The sequence below is a fragment of the Mytilus edulis genome, chromosome 10 (assembly GCF_963676685.1).
Source record: "Mytilus edulis chromosome 10, xbMytEdul2.2, whole genome shotgun sequence".
Classification (NCBI taxonomy): Eukaryota; Metazoa; Mollusca; class Bivalvia; order Mytilida; family Mytilidae; genus Mytilus; species Mytilus edulis.
Window position 1 is genome coordinate 35,605,858 of NC_092353.1, and position 15,809 is coordinate 35,621,666.

The 15,809-nt window shown below is 31.9% G+C and overlaps 1 protein-coding gene across 4 annotated transcripts in view; it reads right to left on the reverse strand.

The window, feature by feature from the left end:
• LOC139491022 (protein PAT1 homolog 1-like) overlaps positions 1–15,772 on the reverse strand; it is a 39,543-nt gene extending 23,771 nt beyond the window's left edge. For 3 of the 4 annotated variants that reach the window (XM_071278274.1, XM_071278271.1, XM_071278270.1), the window contains exons 1-8: positions 15,615–15,710; positions 14,225–14,321; positions 11,443–11,570; positions 10,999–11,100; positions 10,455–10,523; positions 8,744–8,869; positions 7,716–7,958; positions 537–849 (exon numbers count right to left, since the gene is read on the reverse strand). In XM_071278274.1, the coding sequence (XP_071134375.1) occupies positions 537–849; positions 7,716–7,958; positions 8,744–8,869; positions 10,455–10,523; positions 10,999–11,100; positions 11,443–11,570; positions 14,225–14,321; positions 15,615–15,653 (1,117 nt within the window). In that variant the 5' untranslated portion in view covers positions 15,654–15,710. Of the gene's footprint in view, positions 1–536; positions 850–7,715; positions 7,959–8,743; positions 8,870–10,454; positions 10,524–10,998; positions 11,101–11,442; positions 11,571–14,224; positions 14,322–15,614 lie in introns of all 4 variants that reach the window. The other variant, XM_071278272.1, reaches the window with a different exon arrangement.
• Positions 15,773–15,809: the final 37 nt, after the last annotated feature.

Genomic DNA, 15,809 nt, shown 5'->3' on the forward strand with positions numbered 1-15,809 from the left:
GATTTATTTTTTTTCAGGATTCAATCTCAAAAGATTTAACAGAGGAACATCTTAAAGTCTGAAAGACTATAGCTATTGGTAATTTGTTTAAAGATATTCTCTAGTCAACGTCGAAGGTTCATTATGTATTTCTATATCAACTTGACTGGGAAAAGACATAACTCTTTAGCAGTGTAAAATGGAAATTATAATACAGAACTTCTGATGGAAAAATTTAAGAAAATAGAGATATATATACATTTGGAAAACATTAAATTATCAGGCACTTCTAATAAACTGAATATGCATGTACATGTAGTAGGTGAGTATATATGGGATATGTATAGTATATATATATTTTATATGCATGCATCATGTGGAAGAAATATATTCTAGGAATACATTTTTTTAGTGTTGTGATCTTTAGAAATCTTTATTTTTCTCACATGCTTTAATTTCATATATCCTAAAAAATTCATATAATGTATCCAAAGAAATAAATTATTCCACAGTATTAAACCCAATTGAAACCAAGATGCTAGTGCAATGATAAAAACCTAGTGGAGACTGTCTGCTGTTTCCCATCATCACAGGTGACATGTTATTCTGACGAGGTGGAGTTATACCCATCACATCGGCCAGGGGCGAGCTACGTCCCTCCATTACTCTAGTTATCATTGCACCCCTTCCAGGGGGTGTCATCCCCATCATATCTGTTATCGGTGAATAATGTCCTTCTGTCATTCTCTGAGGAACCATTGTAGGAGGTGTTGACATCGGCATACCAGATAACGGAGATTTACGACCGTTCATCACGTTCAATGGAGATTGTGGATACTGGTTGTATACTTGTGGTGGTCTCTGAACATGCTGAAGATAAAAATATTATATTCAAAAGTTACACTTTTACTATGTTAACAAAAATTAGAACTTAGTCAAGAATCCTTAAGGTATGACTTTCTTCCAAATTTGAACCAGTCTCATGAACTATTTAAATTAAAAGACACAATCAAATCACTGAAAAAGATTTGAATATTCAGATACTTGTGGTGGTCTCTGAAGATAAACATCTCATATTCACAAGTATTACATGTATTACCAAACCTATATTACAAATATTAGCACAATTCTACATTTGTATGATTGGCTATCAACACATGCAATAAAAAGAGAACATTTTAACTTTCTTTCAGGTATAAGTTTCTTCCAAATATGAACCAGTGTTAATAAAGTTTTATAGACAGACACAATCAATGGAAAAAAGTTGTATATATGCAGACAGGTTTAGAAACATGTTGAATTAAAAATTAAATAAATATATAATCTTATATCAAGGGATTAAGTTTGTAAGTACTGAAATAACCTTTGGTTTTCTTGGCCATTTAAAGAAAGATTGATACTCATAAATTTAAAACATAAACATTTCTAGTATGTTTAGGAAACAATTTTAAGTATTTTTTTTTTATAGCTTCAGAAAATAAAATGTAAGGTCAAGACAGGAATAAAAGGTAAGGTCAACATGCTTGATATAACAAATACATGTATCAATTAAACTATAGGGAGATAACTCTGTAAAAATCAGCTAAACGTTTAAATCATGATGTATTGTAAAGAAAATATTAAGCTTCTCATTGATCAAAATTAGTGTTTGTCGAACTGCTATATATCCTATGAAATTTTCCGAGAAAATGTGTGGTTCAAGGTGTGAAATTTTTACATTTTTGTCAAAACTTCCTTGAGTCTATATAACTTTGATCTTTACACAAATTCTTTAGCATTATCAATATGCCTATAAAGAAACAACTCAAAATAAATATCAATTTGCCGACAGCCCATTGCCATATTTCATACCATCTCCAATGAATGTGATGAACGGTTGAAAAGCCCAACGCTGTATTTCATAAGCATATTACCCATCATGTCAATAAAATATTTTCCCGCTTTTCTTTGAACTGCAGGAAAATATAGATATACATAAATAAGAATTTCAAAGGCTTATAAGATCAAACTGCGGAAGTTTGCACATTAGCTTTGTCATGTTTGTAGTCAAATATAAAATAAACAGCTGCGCCAGGAGCGCATCATACGCCCGTTGTATTGTGTGTGAAGTTTTATGCAGTAATTATAAATAGTTTCTAAGATATAGCAAGACATGTGAACCCCCACCCCCATATTTTTTTTTACAAAAAAACTCAATAACTCTAAAATAAAATTTGACTCATCACCAAAAAGTATACAGATCTTAAAATTAATATAACTTTTTTCCACATGTTTACAATGTCTTACAGTCAGGGGTACTACTTGTACAAGTTATTTTTATTTACTTGAACAGGGATCTCCATGGCCTGTTTAAGGATGGCCCCCTCCATCGTTCAAATGTCTTGCGCCATCGTCAAATGACCTGCGCCATCATTAAATTGTCTTCCACCATCGTTCAAAACTGTTATCGTTTATAGTCTGACGCCATTTTTTTAGCAATTATAAACAAATGCATGTAATTGCATAACCCTTAGGCTTTTTTTATATTATAATCCAATACAGTTATAACGCCTGAGGGATATCTTGATTAAGATCGCTAATCACTTGTACCTGAGCTATACAGGTAGATCAATAAACCAGACAGGAGAATACTATCTGAAGATAGACGATTCATTTGTCGAATTAATTAACTGAGTTTCCGCAAAAGCTTATGATAATTTAGATTAAATAATAAAATAAATTAAAAATCCAGTTACAAAGAAAACAGTTTAACAAGTCGAACACGTGCTTTTATTTTGACTTACGCAATCAGCATTCACCTTATATTAGTAGTACACAATAAGATGTAACACAGTAATTATTATTTCATCGCAAATAATTCGAGTTCTGCTGTAACTGTAATATTTAATTACTTTAAAAGTTAAAAAGTAAAAACTTAAATATTTCCTGTGAAGAAATATTGTATCGTAATTCCGAATTCATTTCGTAGTTTACAATCAAATTGATGCATCTGCGTTCCTGGTTTCTATTCAGACTCGAAAGATGCATGTTGCATAGCATCACTTTGCTAGATAAAGTCATTAAAAACCTTTTCATTTGTCAATGTTTGCTTTATAAATCTCTTTAACCTTCCACATAACTCGAACGAATCGTTTTGTTGTTGCTGCAAATCAGCCATACCGGTAATGGGTTCATGACTGCTTAATTTTACAGTGTCCTTGAAAATAAAGCCTACATGATTTTTTAACACCCCCATAACAATTACCAACCAGGTGCTCCTCAGGGCGCAGCTTTATACGACCGCAGAGGTCAATCCCTGAACAGTTGGGGCAGGTATTGACAAAACATTTAAGCGTGATACAGCTCTGAATTTGGATTGTGATCAAATTTTTGACATTATATGGGTTTTTTACACAAAAAAAATGTCAAGATTTTACAAATCAATTAAAGATTTCTTCTTCAAACTTATTTAAATCTAAAATTAAATAGTTGACACAGCATAGGTTTCTGACACAGAATGAATGTGGTCTAATGAACTTAAAAATGTTTTTGCCTTTGAGCAATTCACTATGCTGTTGAATATTAATCGTGTCAAAAAAATGTTTGAAGAAATTTTCTTTTTTTTATGAAATCTGAAATGAGAACAAGTATGGACACAACTTTTAAGCTAAAAATATTTTAGATAAGATAAGGAAAAAAAAACTTCATCAGCAACATTTTATATTGGCAAATTTCCAATGAAGTTATTTACATAAAGTTATTGGCAAATAAAAATAGAAAATGACATCATAGTCATGTCTGGCAAATGTCCAACATACATTATCTAAAAACATTTTAGATAAGATAAGGAAAAAAAGCTTCATCAGCAACATTTTATATTGGCAAATTTCCAATGAAGTTATTTACATAAAGTTATTGGCAAATAAAAATAGAAAATGACATCATAGTCATGTCTGGCAAATTTCCAACATATATTATCAACTACTATTCTATACAAAGAAAGATAACTCCAATTGAAAATTAATTGCTATTGCACGATATTGTGCAATTAGATATTTCTTGCTATTGTGCAATACTGTGCAATTGAAAATTTCTTGCTATTGCACAATACTTGATATGGAATCCTGATTTGGACCAACTTGAAAACTGGGCCCATAATCAAAAATCAAAGTACATGTTTAGATAAAGCATATCAAATAAGCCCAATAATTTAATTTTTGTTAAAATCAAACTTAGTTTAATTTTGGACCCTTTGGACCTTAATGTAGACCAATTTGAAAACTGGACCAAAAATTAAGAATCTACATACACAGTTAGATTTGGCATATCAAAGAACCCATTTATTCAATTTTTGATGAAATCAAACAAAGTTTAATTTTGGACCCCCATTTGGACCAACTTGAAAACTAGGCCAATAATTAAAAATCTAAGTACATTTTTAAATTCAGCATATCAAAGAACCCCAAGGATTCAATTTTTATTAAAATCAAACTAAGTTTAATTTTGGACCCTTTTTAATGTAGACCAATTTGAAAACGGGACCAAAAATTAAGAATCTACATACATAGTTAGATTCGGCATATCAAAGAACCCCAATTATCCAATTTTTGATGAAATCACACAAAGTTCAATTTTGGACCCTTTGGGCCCCTTATTCCTGAACTGTTGGGACCAAAACTCCCAAAATCAAACCCAACCTTCCTTTTATGGTCATAAACCTTGTGTTTAAATTTCATAGATTTCTATTTACTGATACTAAAGTTATGGTGCAAAAACCAAAAATAATGCTTATTTGGGCCCCTTTTTGGCCCCTAATTCATAAACTGTTGTGACCTCAACTCCAAAAATCAATCCCAACCTTCCTTTTGTGGTCATAAACCTTGTGTTTAAATTTCATTGATTTCTATTTACTTATACTAAAGTTATTGTGCGAAAACCAAGAATAATGCTTATTTGGGCCCTTTTTTGGCCCTTAATTCCTAAACTGTCGGAACCAAAACTCCCAAAATCAATCCCAACCGTCCTTTTGTGGTCATAAACCTTGTGTCAAAATTTCATAGATTTCTATTCACTTAAACTAAAGTTATAGTGCGAAAACCAAGAAAATGCTTATTTGGGCCCTTTTTGGCCCCTAATTCCTAAAATGTTGGGACCAAAACTCCCAAAATCAATCCCAACCTTCCTTTTGTGGTCATAAACCTTGTGTTAAAATTTCATTGATTTCTATTCACTTTTACTAAAGTTAGAGTGCGAAAACTAAAAGTATTCGGACGACGACGACGACGACGACGCCAACGTGATAGCAATATACGACCAAAAAATTAAAATTTTTGCGGTCGTATAAAAACAGCAAGAAAACTCCAAGGGGACCTTCATGACAGCTTTTGGTAATTCTCGACTAAGGAGGGGGGGGGGGGGGCATGAAGGCTTGGTATTTGAATGGTTACAAACGGCAATTAATGAAAATGTTGATACTTCAGATCTATAATGAAAATTCAAATAAATATAGTAATTTAAATATAAGCAATGAATCAGCATGTTCACCAAGGGTCCGGAAACGGTCATATATGCCAGACATGACCGATTTGGAAACCCAAAAGTCATAAATGATTCATTGGGATTTAGGTCAAATTTTATTTTTCAACAGAAATAATTTCGGTCATTTCTTTAGATCGAGTTTCAAAATCGCCATTTTGAACATGTTTTTGTTTTGTTATCAATTTTATGTAATTAAACTGTCACTTCAGTAGTGTTATAATCCTGAGGGCCCTCCTAATAACTATATTAATGCCTCGGGGAGCTATTGGCTAATGATCGCTAATCTCTTTACCTGTGTTTTTAAATGATTAATCCACACCTGGCTATTAATCACAAGCTCCGAACTAATATTATAAAGAAATTAAAATTCCATACCAACTGTCTTCATAATTTAATTACTTTTCAGCTAAGACAATTGTCAATTATGATTTAAAATTAAATTAAAACTTGATTTAATTTACGTAGAAAAAAGTATTTTTTTCACTACTAATACACGTGCTTTGTTTACTATGTAATATGCATGCCTGAAATTCTCTTCCGCAGATTAGACACTAAATCGTAAATTTAAAATGATTTCATGCTAAATAAAGCAAGTGCAACTATTTTCATTAATATTCTCACACTATTAAAGGTAAAATATTAAAAAGCCGATGATCTGTGAATTTGATACACAAAACTAATCCCGGAAATGAGTCCGGAATTGTTCGTATTAGTATTGTCGCATTACATCCGGTTTGAATTTCGACTTCAGAATCGAAAGAAACGTAAGCGATGACTGAGAAAATTATCATTTTGAGTCATTAAAATCATATTATTTTTAAGCTGTTGTCTTCCCTTAAATGCTCTTGATCGATTTTAGGAAAATGGAAGGATAAATCGTGAAGTAAATGCTATAGATGCAACAGTGAAACAAGTTTGATGATGCTACGAGTATGAGCATACTTTTGCAGTTATGAGATTTTGACAAACCTTTTTTGAAAAGGGCACCAGCATTTAAATTATATGAAAATGACTGAAATTAGGTGAAAAAATTTCCGGATCCTTGATGTTCACCATTCCTTATATGGTGGGATGAAATACTTTTGATTGCGCTACACTGTACGCCATAGACACGGTTTGTGATGGTGAAAGTTCCTCCATCATTCAATTTTCATCCATGGAGATCCCTGCTTGAAGAAGTAAAAAAGATATACACATATAAGTAAAAAAATAATGTTTGAATAATCTTCCCTTAATTTTCTCAAAAATTTACTTGTATAAGTAAATTTTTCTTACAATTCCACAAAAGTCCTCAAGGTTTGAGATGTAAATTCATGCCTTTTATGATTTTTACCAGGTTTGCTCAATCTTTTTTATTAGAGTTCAATGTTTCATCTCATTAATTCAACAAAGAAACTGATTACGCAAAGATCTAAGTATTTGCGCAAGGCCTTCAAAAATTGATTCTTGGGGGCTTGTAAATGAGCAGTGTTCTGAAGATAACAAACAAATGGGATTTTCGTTGTCCATGAAATTACACTTAAATGATTAGTTAAGCCATCTGCAAAGGGCAGATAATTTTAAATTCTATTAGAGCAAAGAAACCATAAGAATTCAATAAAAGAAGATAGGATGACTTTTTTACTTCTACAAGTAAAAAAATCTGAATGTCTAAGGGACATAACTCATGTAATTTTTTTTTTACCTATACAAGTAAATAAAATTCACTTGTATAAGTATCCTACAAATTTACTTATATAAATATATTAATATTACTTCTTCAAGTAATTAAAAATAACTTGTACAAGTAGTACCCCTGACGGTCTTAGTGACATAACAAAAGACCCTTCTGCAATAAAATGTCCAGATTATAATCAAACATTTCATCTATCTATTAAAATTAATATAATTTTGAAAGGCTTGAACAATTTGACTATTCTAGTAATTCTAGGTGTCAAATAATGGATCTTATCTTACCTTCTCATTTACAGACTTAAGGTCAATTACATGCCAAAGTATTTAATTACATCCCAATAACATCGATTTTTAAAAGCAATTAATAACATCACAATTAATTGATTTTAAATGCCATTATTTACATCACAATTGATTGATTGAGTGGTTGTTGCTTGGTTAATGTTCAGTGGCATCCTGTAGAAAATTACAAAGAAAAGATAAAATGTAAGTTTCAAATTATTGTGTCTTTTAACTATGCAAGTGTATGTAACAAATGAGCTTACCTGCATAGGCATTTGTGGTACACCTCTATACTGAGGAGGTACATTAGGTCTTGGAGGTTGATGCATTTGGGGAGGTGGTACCTCACCCCTCATGGCCCTCTCCAATTCCTCTGCTGTCACAGGACGAGTTATCGTCGGGGGAGGTCGCTGTAACATCTGGTTTTCTAGTTCCTCCAGGGTATGTCCTTTCTGAATCATCTGTGGAGATCTCCTCTGTTGGTCTGGTGTTGACATTGATGGATGCTGTAGATAAATTATTATAGTCACACTTCTGCTTGTTATCAAATCTTGACCAAATAATAGAATAGACTGATTTGGAAATTGCTACAAAGCTAAGAACTATAAGAAAAATGTTTAATTCTAAAACTAAATGTCTTCAAATTGATGAAAATATGGTTGAATGCAAGATTTTTTGTCTTAAAAAAAACAATGATTATACATTTTATAAATATAATAAGATGTGGTATGATTCTTAGGATACCACATCTTATTATATCTATAAGTTTTTAACCTTAAAAGGGACAAGGATAAATTACAGTAAACAAAATAGACCATTAAAATAACAGAATATGTAGACAGCTCTATTACAGGAATAAATCTGAACTGTAAAATATAAAGGCATTCACTCCAGACATGGTGACCCATTTTACAGCATATAGTATGTAGCAGTGTGATTTTTATAATAATTTTATATATTGTAAAAATCATCTATTTTATTACTATATTTATTATAAAAGTTTAATTCCATATTTTGAATATTGTATTCTGGTTAAATTATTACTTGCAAAACCTTTACTACAGACATGGTGACTCTTTCTACATGTACTTAACTTCTACTGCATCCACACAGCACAAGTAACAAACCCTGCAAGTCTTTTCCTTTAAAAATTTAAGACAGTACAGGACAGGGACAAGAATACAAGATGAGATTACAATTACTGACAAATCCTTGATAAAAATTTCCTATTGTTTTTTTTATAACATGATGAATATAGTTCTTCTACGTAATTGACAGATATCCATTTTACCTGTCTGTGAACAGTTGTTGATGATGCTTTAGCAAAATCAAAGAGACTTTGGAGGTTGTTGACTGGTTTCTGCATGTGTGATTCTTTTGTTGGTGATCCCCAGATGTTCCTACTCGAAGGGGAAACCTAAAATTATATATAGAACTGTATAAATAGTACGGAGTGGCTATTGGACCTGAATAGTGCCAGGGTATTTGTCCGGCCATTGCAATGTGCATGTCATATTATGTGCCTCTGGAAGTGCATGTAATATTGTCTTCAGTAGCACAGGTGGGCGTGTGTAATCCTCACTGATTTTCAATTTTAAGATCATGGCTAATGGCGATATCAATATTTGTGAAAATTTTGCAGGTTTTTTTCCAGAATTTGACAATGGAATACGATAGTTTAAACTTCAAAGAATTATATAATCTTATAAAAGGGATTCAAAATTAATTTAAATCAACGGGAAATGAGAAATAAAAGATAATTGATCTATATGAGAAGTATAGTTTTACAAAATTGTTCGACTCTCTACTGTAAGAGATGTATAAATGGTGGAAAAGATTTCATTATTTTTATATAAATAAGGCCATTAGTTTTCTCGTTTAAATTGTTTTACATTGTCTTATTGGGGCCTTTTATAGCTGACTTTTTGGTATGGGCTTTGCTCATTGTTGAAGGGCGTACGGTGACCTATAGTTGTTAATGTCTGTGTCATTTTGGTCTCTTGTGGACAGTTGTCTCATTGGATGATTGACAATCATACCACATCTTCTTTTTTTATATAAAGCAAGAGGAGTTCAGAAAGGCCTAAAACAATGGCATGTCTAAATTAATAGATTGTAATTATATTTCGAAAATGAATCTTGCAAGTAGCTGTCAAAAGGGGTGACTGAGGGGGGTTGAGGATGTTGGATATAAGATTATAAAAAGTGGGGTAATGAAATACAGGGGACTGTAAACAAAGGTGGGATCTGGAGAAAAAAAGAGAAGGGCAACTTGGGAAAAGGAGCACACAGTGTCAGCCCCCCCCCCCAAACCACGTTAATAAAATAAAATCACACCTAGAATTTCTGAATAAGATTCTAACAGTGTTGTTTACTTTATTTTGGAGGAGAGACATTATAGAAAAATCTCCCACCTCTCACTAAAAATATGGATAACTTTATGTCAAGGGGTCTATAATTCTCTTTGACAGCTACAGACAAATAATGTTGTACTTTCTTCAGCTAGACCAAATCCTTTACGTTAACTTAAAATGCACGAGTCAAACACGACCCAAGTTGTTTTACAAGTAATTTCATCTCTTTTCTTACAATGTAAAGCCATAGATGAAGTAATACATTCAAATATGGAATATATATGATTGTTTTTCAATTTTAGTATCAAGATAAGGCCCTCACAATAAAGAGTACAAACATTTGCTACCCCCTGGTGCAATAGTGCTGAAAATAATAGTACACGCACACACAAATAGTGACATGCACATTGTATTGGCTGGACAAATAGTCCTGGTACTATATGCCGGCTAGCCAGACAAATAGCAAAGTGTAAATACATGTAGTATTATTATCATTTTTGTACATAGGTGTACATGTCATGAGTGTATAAATTAAGTAAAAGTTCACCATAAAAAGAATATCAAAATTTTATTTATTTTTGCTGATTTAAATGAAGACAAACATAATACACGTAAAATGGTTTCTGACATTGGTTTAATAAATCTTACCAGATGTTCAGCGTCTAGAAAAGCTGGAGGAGATTCTGGTCCAAATAAATCCTCAATATTCGTCTCTCTCTGAAAATAAAAATGTTTCAATTATCTTGTTTCTTGTAAATATAAGCAAAACTATTCATGTTCATTCTTAAAATATTAAGTGGTGTCAATGTTTTTCAGAAACACAAAACATCATATTAGAAGGAGAGACAACAGGGGCAATGAGGCTCACAATTTGTCCAAAATAAAGTGCAAATTAAATAATTATCAACATCATCAGTGTTTTCCCCAGCAACCTTTAACCATCATGGTAATGTGTTGTTATATTGCTAGAAGGTGATGCTATCTGAAATGACTTCCTTGTAGATAGTGTAATGGATGTGATGCTGAAATTTCTAGAAACAAGATAGTTTTTCAAAATTATATGCTATATAAAATTTGTAAGGACACTTTTGATCTTAAATTAGCTTATAATTATAACATTACTCTTAAGGAACGGAAATTTAATATAAGCTTCAAAATATAAATATACTACATTATATTCATTTCAGTTTACCTTAGGAATCCTGTAGCTTTTGCTGACATTGAGTATTGCTGGATCTTCTATATCCTCTTCATCGTCTACAACCAGCTGACTGATACTCTGTTCCATGTACTCCTACAATGCAACAATAAATGATTATCATCATCAACTACCAAAGGGTAGTACTCTATAATTTGGTCAAAATATTATAAGCAAAGTAGATTCGAAAAAAAAGATGAAAATGTGAAAAATTTAAGACAACAAGAAAGCCAGAAGAGCAAAACATGCTCTGGTGTTTTAACATAGTCTATTATTGGTGAAAGAGAAATCAGATCAAATTTGTTGGCTAAGAAAGGCGTGGCGACATCATCCATTGCTGAGGCTTAATAAATATCTTCATCTTCATTTGAAATAAATTGAAGGAAAGAAATGGCTTGGTAAGAATGATCTGTAACTTAAGGCAATACTCATATTTACCTCCTGAGATCTATAGCTTTTGTCGGTTGTACCATATCCAGAATCTTGCATCCCTTGTCCATGTTTGGGATGGTCGTGTTCCAACACTTCAGCAAATTTCTCATGTTCTTCCTCCCAATCAAAACCCGCTGCAATAATCAACATTTTAAGTTACATGTAATATTTAGGAAATAAATTTAGTAATCTTTTGTTTGGGTTGAACAAGAGTTCACACACTGAAATGTCTCCTGTTTTACTTAGGCCACAATTAAAAATATTTTGGTTTGACCAAACCCTACCCAAAGGTTGAGACAGTGGGTAGGTAGCTATATATATATAGGTAGGCATTTTCTTTCTTTTTTTTGAAGTATCCGGTGTTTATTAGTCTTCATGCCTATCTAATTAAAAAAAAACTTCAAATCAGGACAATAAAAGAATTTGAGAAGGCACCTTTTTCTGGATAGGTAGGGTTTGGGTAAACAAACCTATTCTTTTTTATGGCCCTATGATTGGATATTCATTAAAGTCTGTAATATGAAGATTTTACTTCAAGCCTCACTTAAACTTTACCTTTTCTAGGATCCATGACTTGAAAATGAAGTCACTATCAGATGAACCATGCCAGACAGACATGTACACCTGACTAATTCCATGACAACAAATAGTCAGGGACCGCCTTTGATAAAATTTTATGATGGATAACATTCAAGCAAACAGTTAAAGAAGGAAATGAAAAATTCAGCAATTTTTTACAGGATTTCCAAAGTAAGCATCGGGTATTGATAATTGGATGATGGAAGGGGGAGGGTAGAGGGGGCAGCAGCCAAACAGTGTCCATGCATATCTAAATGGAGGTCAAGTTCAATATTTACTTATTTTTCCACTTTCACTACTCAGGAGTTATGGTTCTTGAATGATTGAAAAATGGTGTTTCTTTTCTGCAACTTTCAACACAGGCAAGTCAAATACCTTTCTTTTTAAGACTTATAATGTCCTGAATTTTTAAGCATATTTCAGACTAAATCAAAATTTTAAATCTTTTGTGTTTCTTACTGTAACATCATCCACTTTTTATTACACTGCACCCAATGCTCATTTCAATAAAATGCTTTTAATAGTGCTTTAAACTTTAATTTCTACACAAAATTCACCTTCACTTTTTCTTATTTTACTATATTATATACAGTGTAAACTGTGTAATCCAACAAACTGGGGGACCAGAAAAAATGTCGGATCAGTGTTCCAGCTTGAATCTCAGGGCAGAAGGGTGCTACTTGTCTGAAAGGGCACTTTAGCGCAATAACCCAAATTGTAAGGGCACTGTTTGGCAGTGTATTAATAACCTTGAATATATGTATTATATATTGCTAGGCTCAGCTGCAGAACATTACTTGTATTTTAACCTTATTCAGAAATTAATGTGTTCCAAGTGTTGGTTCCAGTAAGATTTTTTTATTATCAAATTATCATACCATGACACAAAGCATATCATTTTAATTGATGTAAATTTATGCAAACTGTCCATTTTGATCAGGAAAAAAATCCTTAGAAAAATCTTTTTTTTTATTTTATAATTTATATAACTTAATTATACAAGTCTATAAAAATAAACAAGTAGTTCTGAAAGATGGAGCTAAACAAAATTGAATTTGTTATGTAATTAAATTATTTACATTAAAACTACTTGTTTAGACATATAGTATTTGTGTTATTGAAAGTTACCTAACTTGTAAATTGTTACAAAAAAGTATTAAGAAGTGGACACCAAAGTGCTCCTAAGTAGGGAGTTTTATAAATATAACAGGTGATACAAGAGATGATTATATTATAATGATGCAATAATACATTGCATATATTACAGAAGGTATAAACTCCATTATGATTAAAAAATAAAAGCATTTGTTAAGTGCTCCTATGTAAGGAGGATTATAATACAAGAAATAAAACAGGAAGTGGTGCAATCTTGTTATGTTCAAATACAAATTTCTTTGGTTCTTCTTTTAATTTCATACTCGTGGTTATAAAAACAAAACGTTTTTACCAATCTACCAATTTACTCAAAACTTAGTCTGCCTTTTAAATTGTTTTAAATTTTCTTTAAAAATATTTTTTTGTATGTGTACATATGCTATGATACGTAAACATTACAAATGGCTAACATGTCAGCATTTTCATTCTGTATTAAATATCTAGTATTTGTTCAATTATCTTAAATCCACTAATTAGCAGTGAACAATCATTAGCAGAGGTGATAAAACTGCCAAAGGCATTAGGTATTTAACTTAATCCTATTGTCAGTTAATTAGTGTTACACAATCACTCAGGTAACAATTTTACCGGAAACGCCAGAAGGCATGAAATTTGTAAAATGTATCTTTTGAAAAGGCAGAGGGGGGCATTCTTTGGCTTTGGAGGGCAGAAGGGCGGGGGTAAGGGCACCAAGGGTGGGCGCCCTTCTATTTAGGGCAGGCGGAAACACTGCGGATTAAGCAGGATGTCAGAATACTCAGGTTTTTTCTGCAAGGATACATGTAGGCATATTTTGAGACCATGAAAATGTGTCGGTTAAAGCAGGATGTTGGAAGACTTCGGTGTCAGATTAGGCAGGTTACACTGTATATGATGATTACTGCTCCCTGGTTAATAAAAAACAAGTGAGATTTTGAGCCAGTGTACCCCTGCCCATGCAAAACCATTTACAACTGTTTAATGATACATTTTAGGCTGAATGATTTGTGGTGCCTTAAATCTTTAAACTGTCCAAAAATACATGTCCATACACTGATGTTTATTAGCTTTGTACCTTCTATTTCCCCACCAAATGTTTCATCATTCAGGAAATCAATATCGTCATCATTTTCTTCACAATCATCATACTCTGGTGGATTTGCCCCAACGGCCTAAAAGAAAAAAGATATTTAACTATGTTTTGTAGTATAAAATTCTTTCATTTGTTCAAACCCTGTTGCTTAAATTTTAAAAACTATATTACATGTATAATATATGTACCACTAATCATGCTAATGGCACTATTCTATTTTTCTTAATTTCATATATTTATCACTAAAATGCATGCAACTGTCTTTAAAATAAGCCATTTTATGAAGGCATGCAAGAAATAATCAGACATTTAAAGAACTCTAATAACAGGGGTTTCCCTAATTTTGAACATACACTATACAAAATTTTAGGCCAAAAAAAAATATATGTCTGTTTAAGGTTACATCATCAAAATAAATAGGGTAGGTAGGTGGGTATTTCGCTTTCATTATTTTTTTTCCATTATTTTTTTCTGCGGTCCGTCTTGCCGTGTCCAATTTGTCCATGGGCTGAAATTACCCGTATTTTTAATGATTGGATTATTTCCATTTTTTATTGATTAAAAGTCGTGAATTTCCTTAAAACAGCTATCATATTCATGATTATGAACATTGGAATGTATCAGGCATCACTATCTTCACTTTTAACACGAGTTCAGTATATTTTTCACATTATGACGGAAATAAAATGGCTTAGGGTCGGCGCTCTGGTAACCATAAACAGACATATATTTTTTTTTGGCCTTAAGTTGGAAACCTGGAAACCATACATACAGAAAAGTTTATGAAATAAAAGTGTGTTATGAATTTGTTCACACAATATATTATGATTATTGGTTTTATCAGTTTAATAAAGTGGACTCATAAGTCTGTGGTGCACAGATATACCGGACTGCACTAAAATTGAAAGTAAGCTGCAAAATTAAAAGTGAAAGTGGTCTATAGCTGCGGAACCGTAGCTCTTAGGTCCTTATGTTATTTTTTGACTATTTGCGGACCATAGATGGTCCGCAAAATCAAAAAAAATTAAAAAAGGACCATAAGAGTTACGGTTCCGCAGCTACTATATCTATGCCTATGGATGGACAAGAGAAAATTGTCAACAAGCTGTTTTGCATGCAATTAGGGATACCATATTTAATATTATCTCAACTTAGTCTTAAGCATATAAGTAATGAATTTGTAGTTGATTTAGTCTGTTGTAATGAAATTATATAAAATGGGCAAATAAATATTGCTTTGACCAAAAAAAAACAAGCATGAAAACCTAAACTAATTTGATAGGTAATTTCACAGGAAGTAGAAACGTATAATGATAAAGTAATGTATTGTTTTTAAATGAAGGGAAGTATCTAAAGAACATAGAACACATACAGAAACACCAGATTTTAACTTAGAAAACGTGTCTTCCATTTCTCAAGCCATTTTTGCATCATTTCCAAATAATCTCTAATATTCGAATTGTATTTTTATTACAACCACTAATTGATCGATTAAATATTTCATTAATTAAATGTCATAACATTTTTTATGCGTACTATATTAAAATATATTCAATTTATACCATTG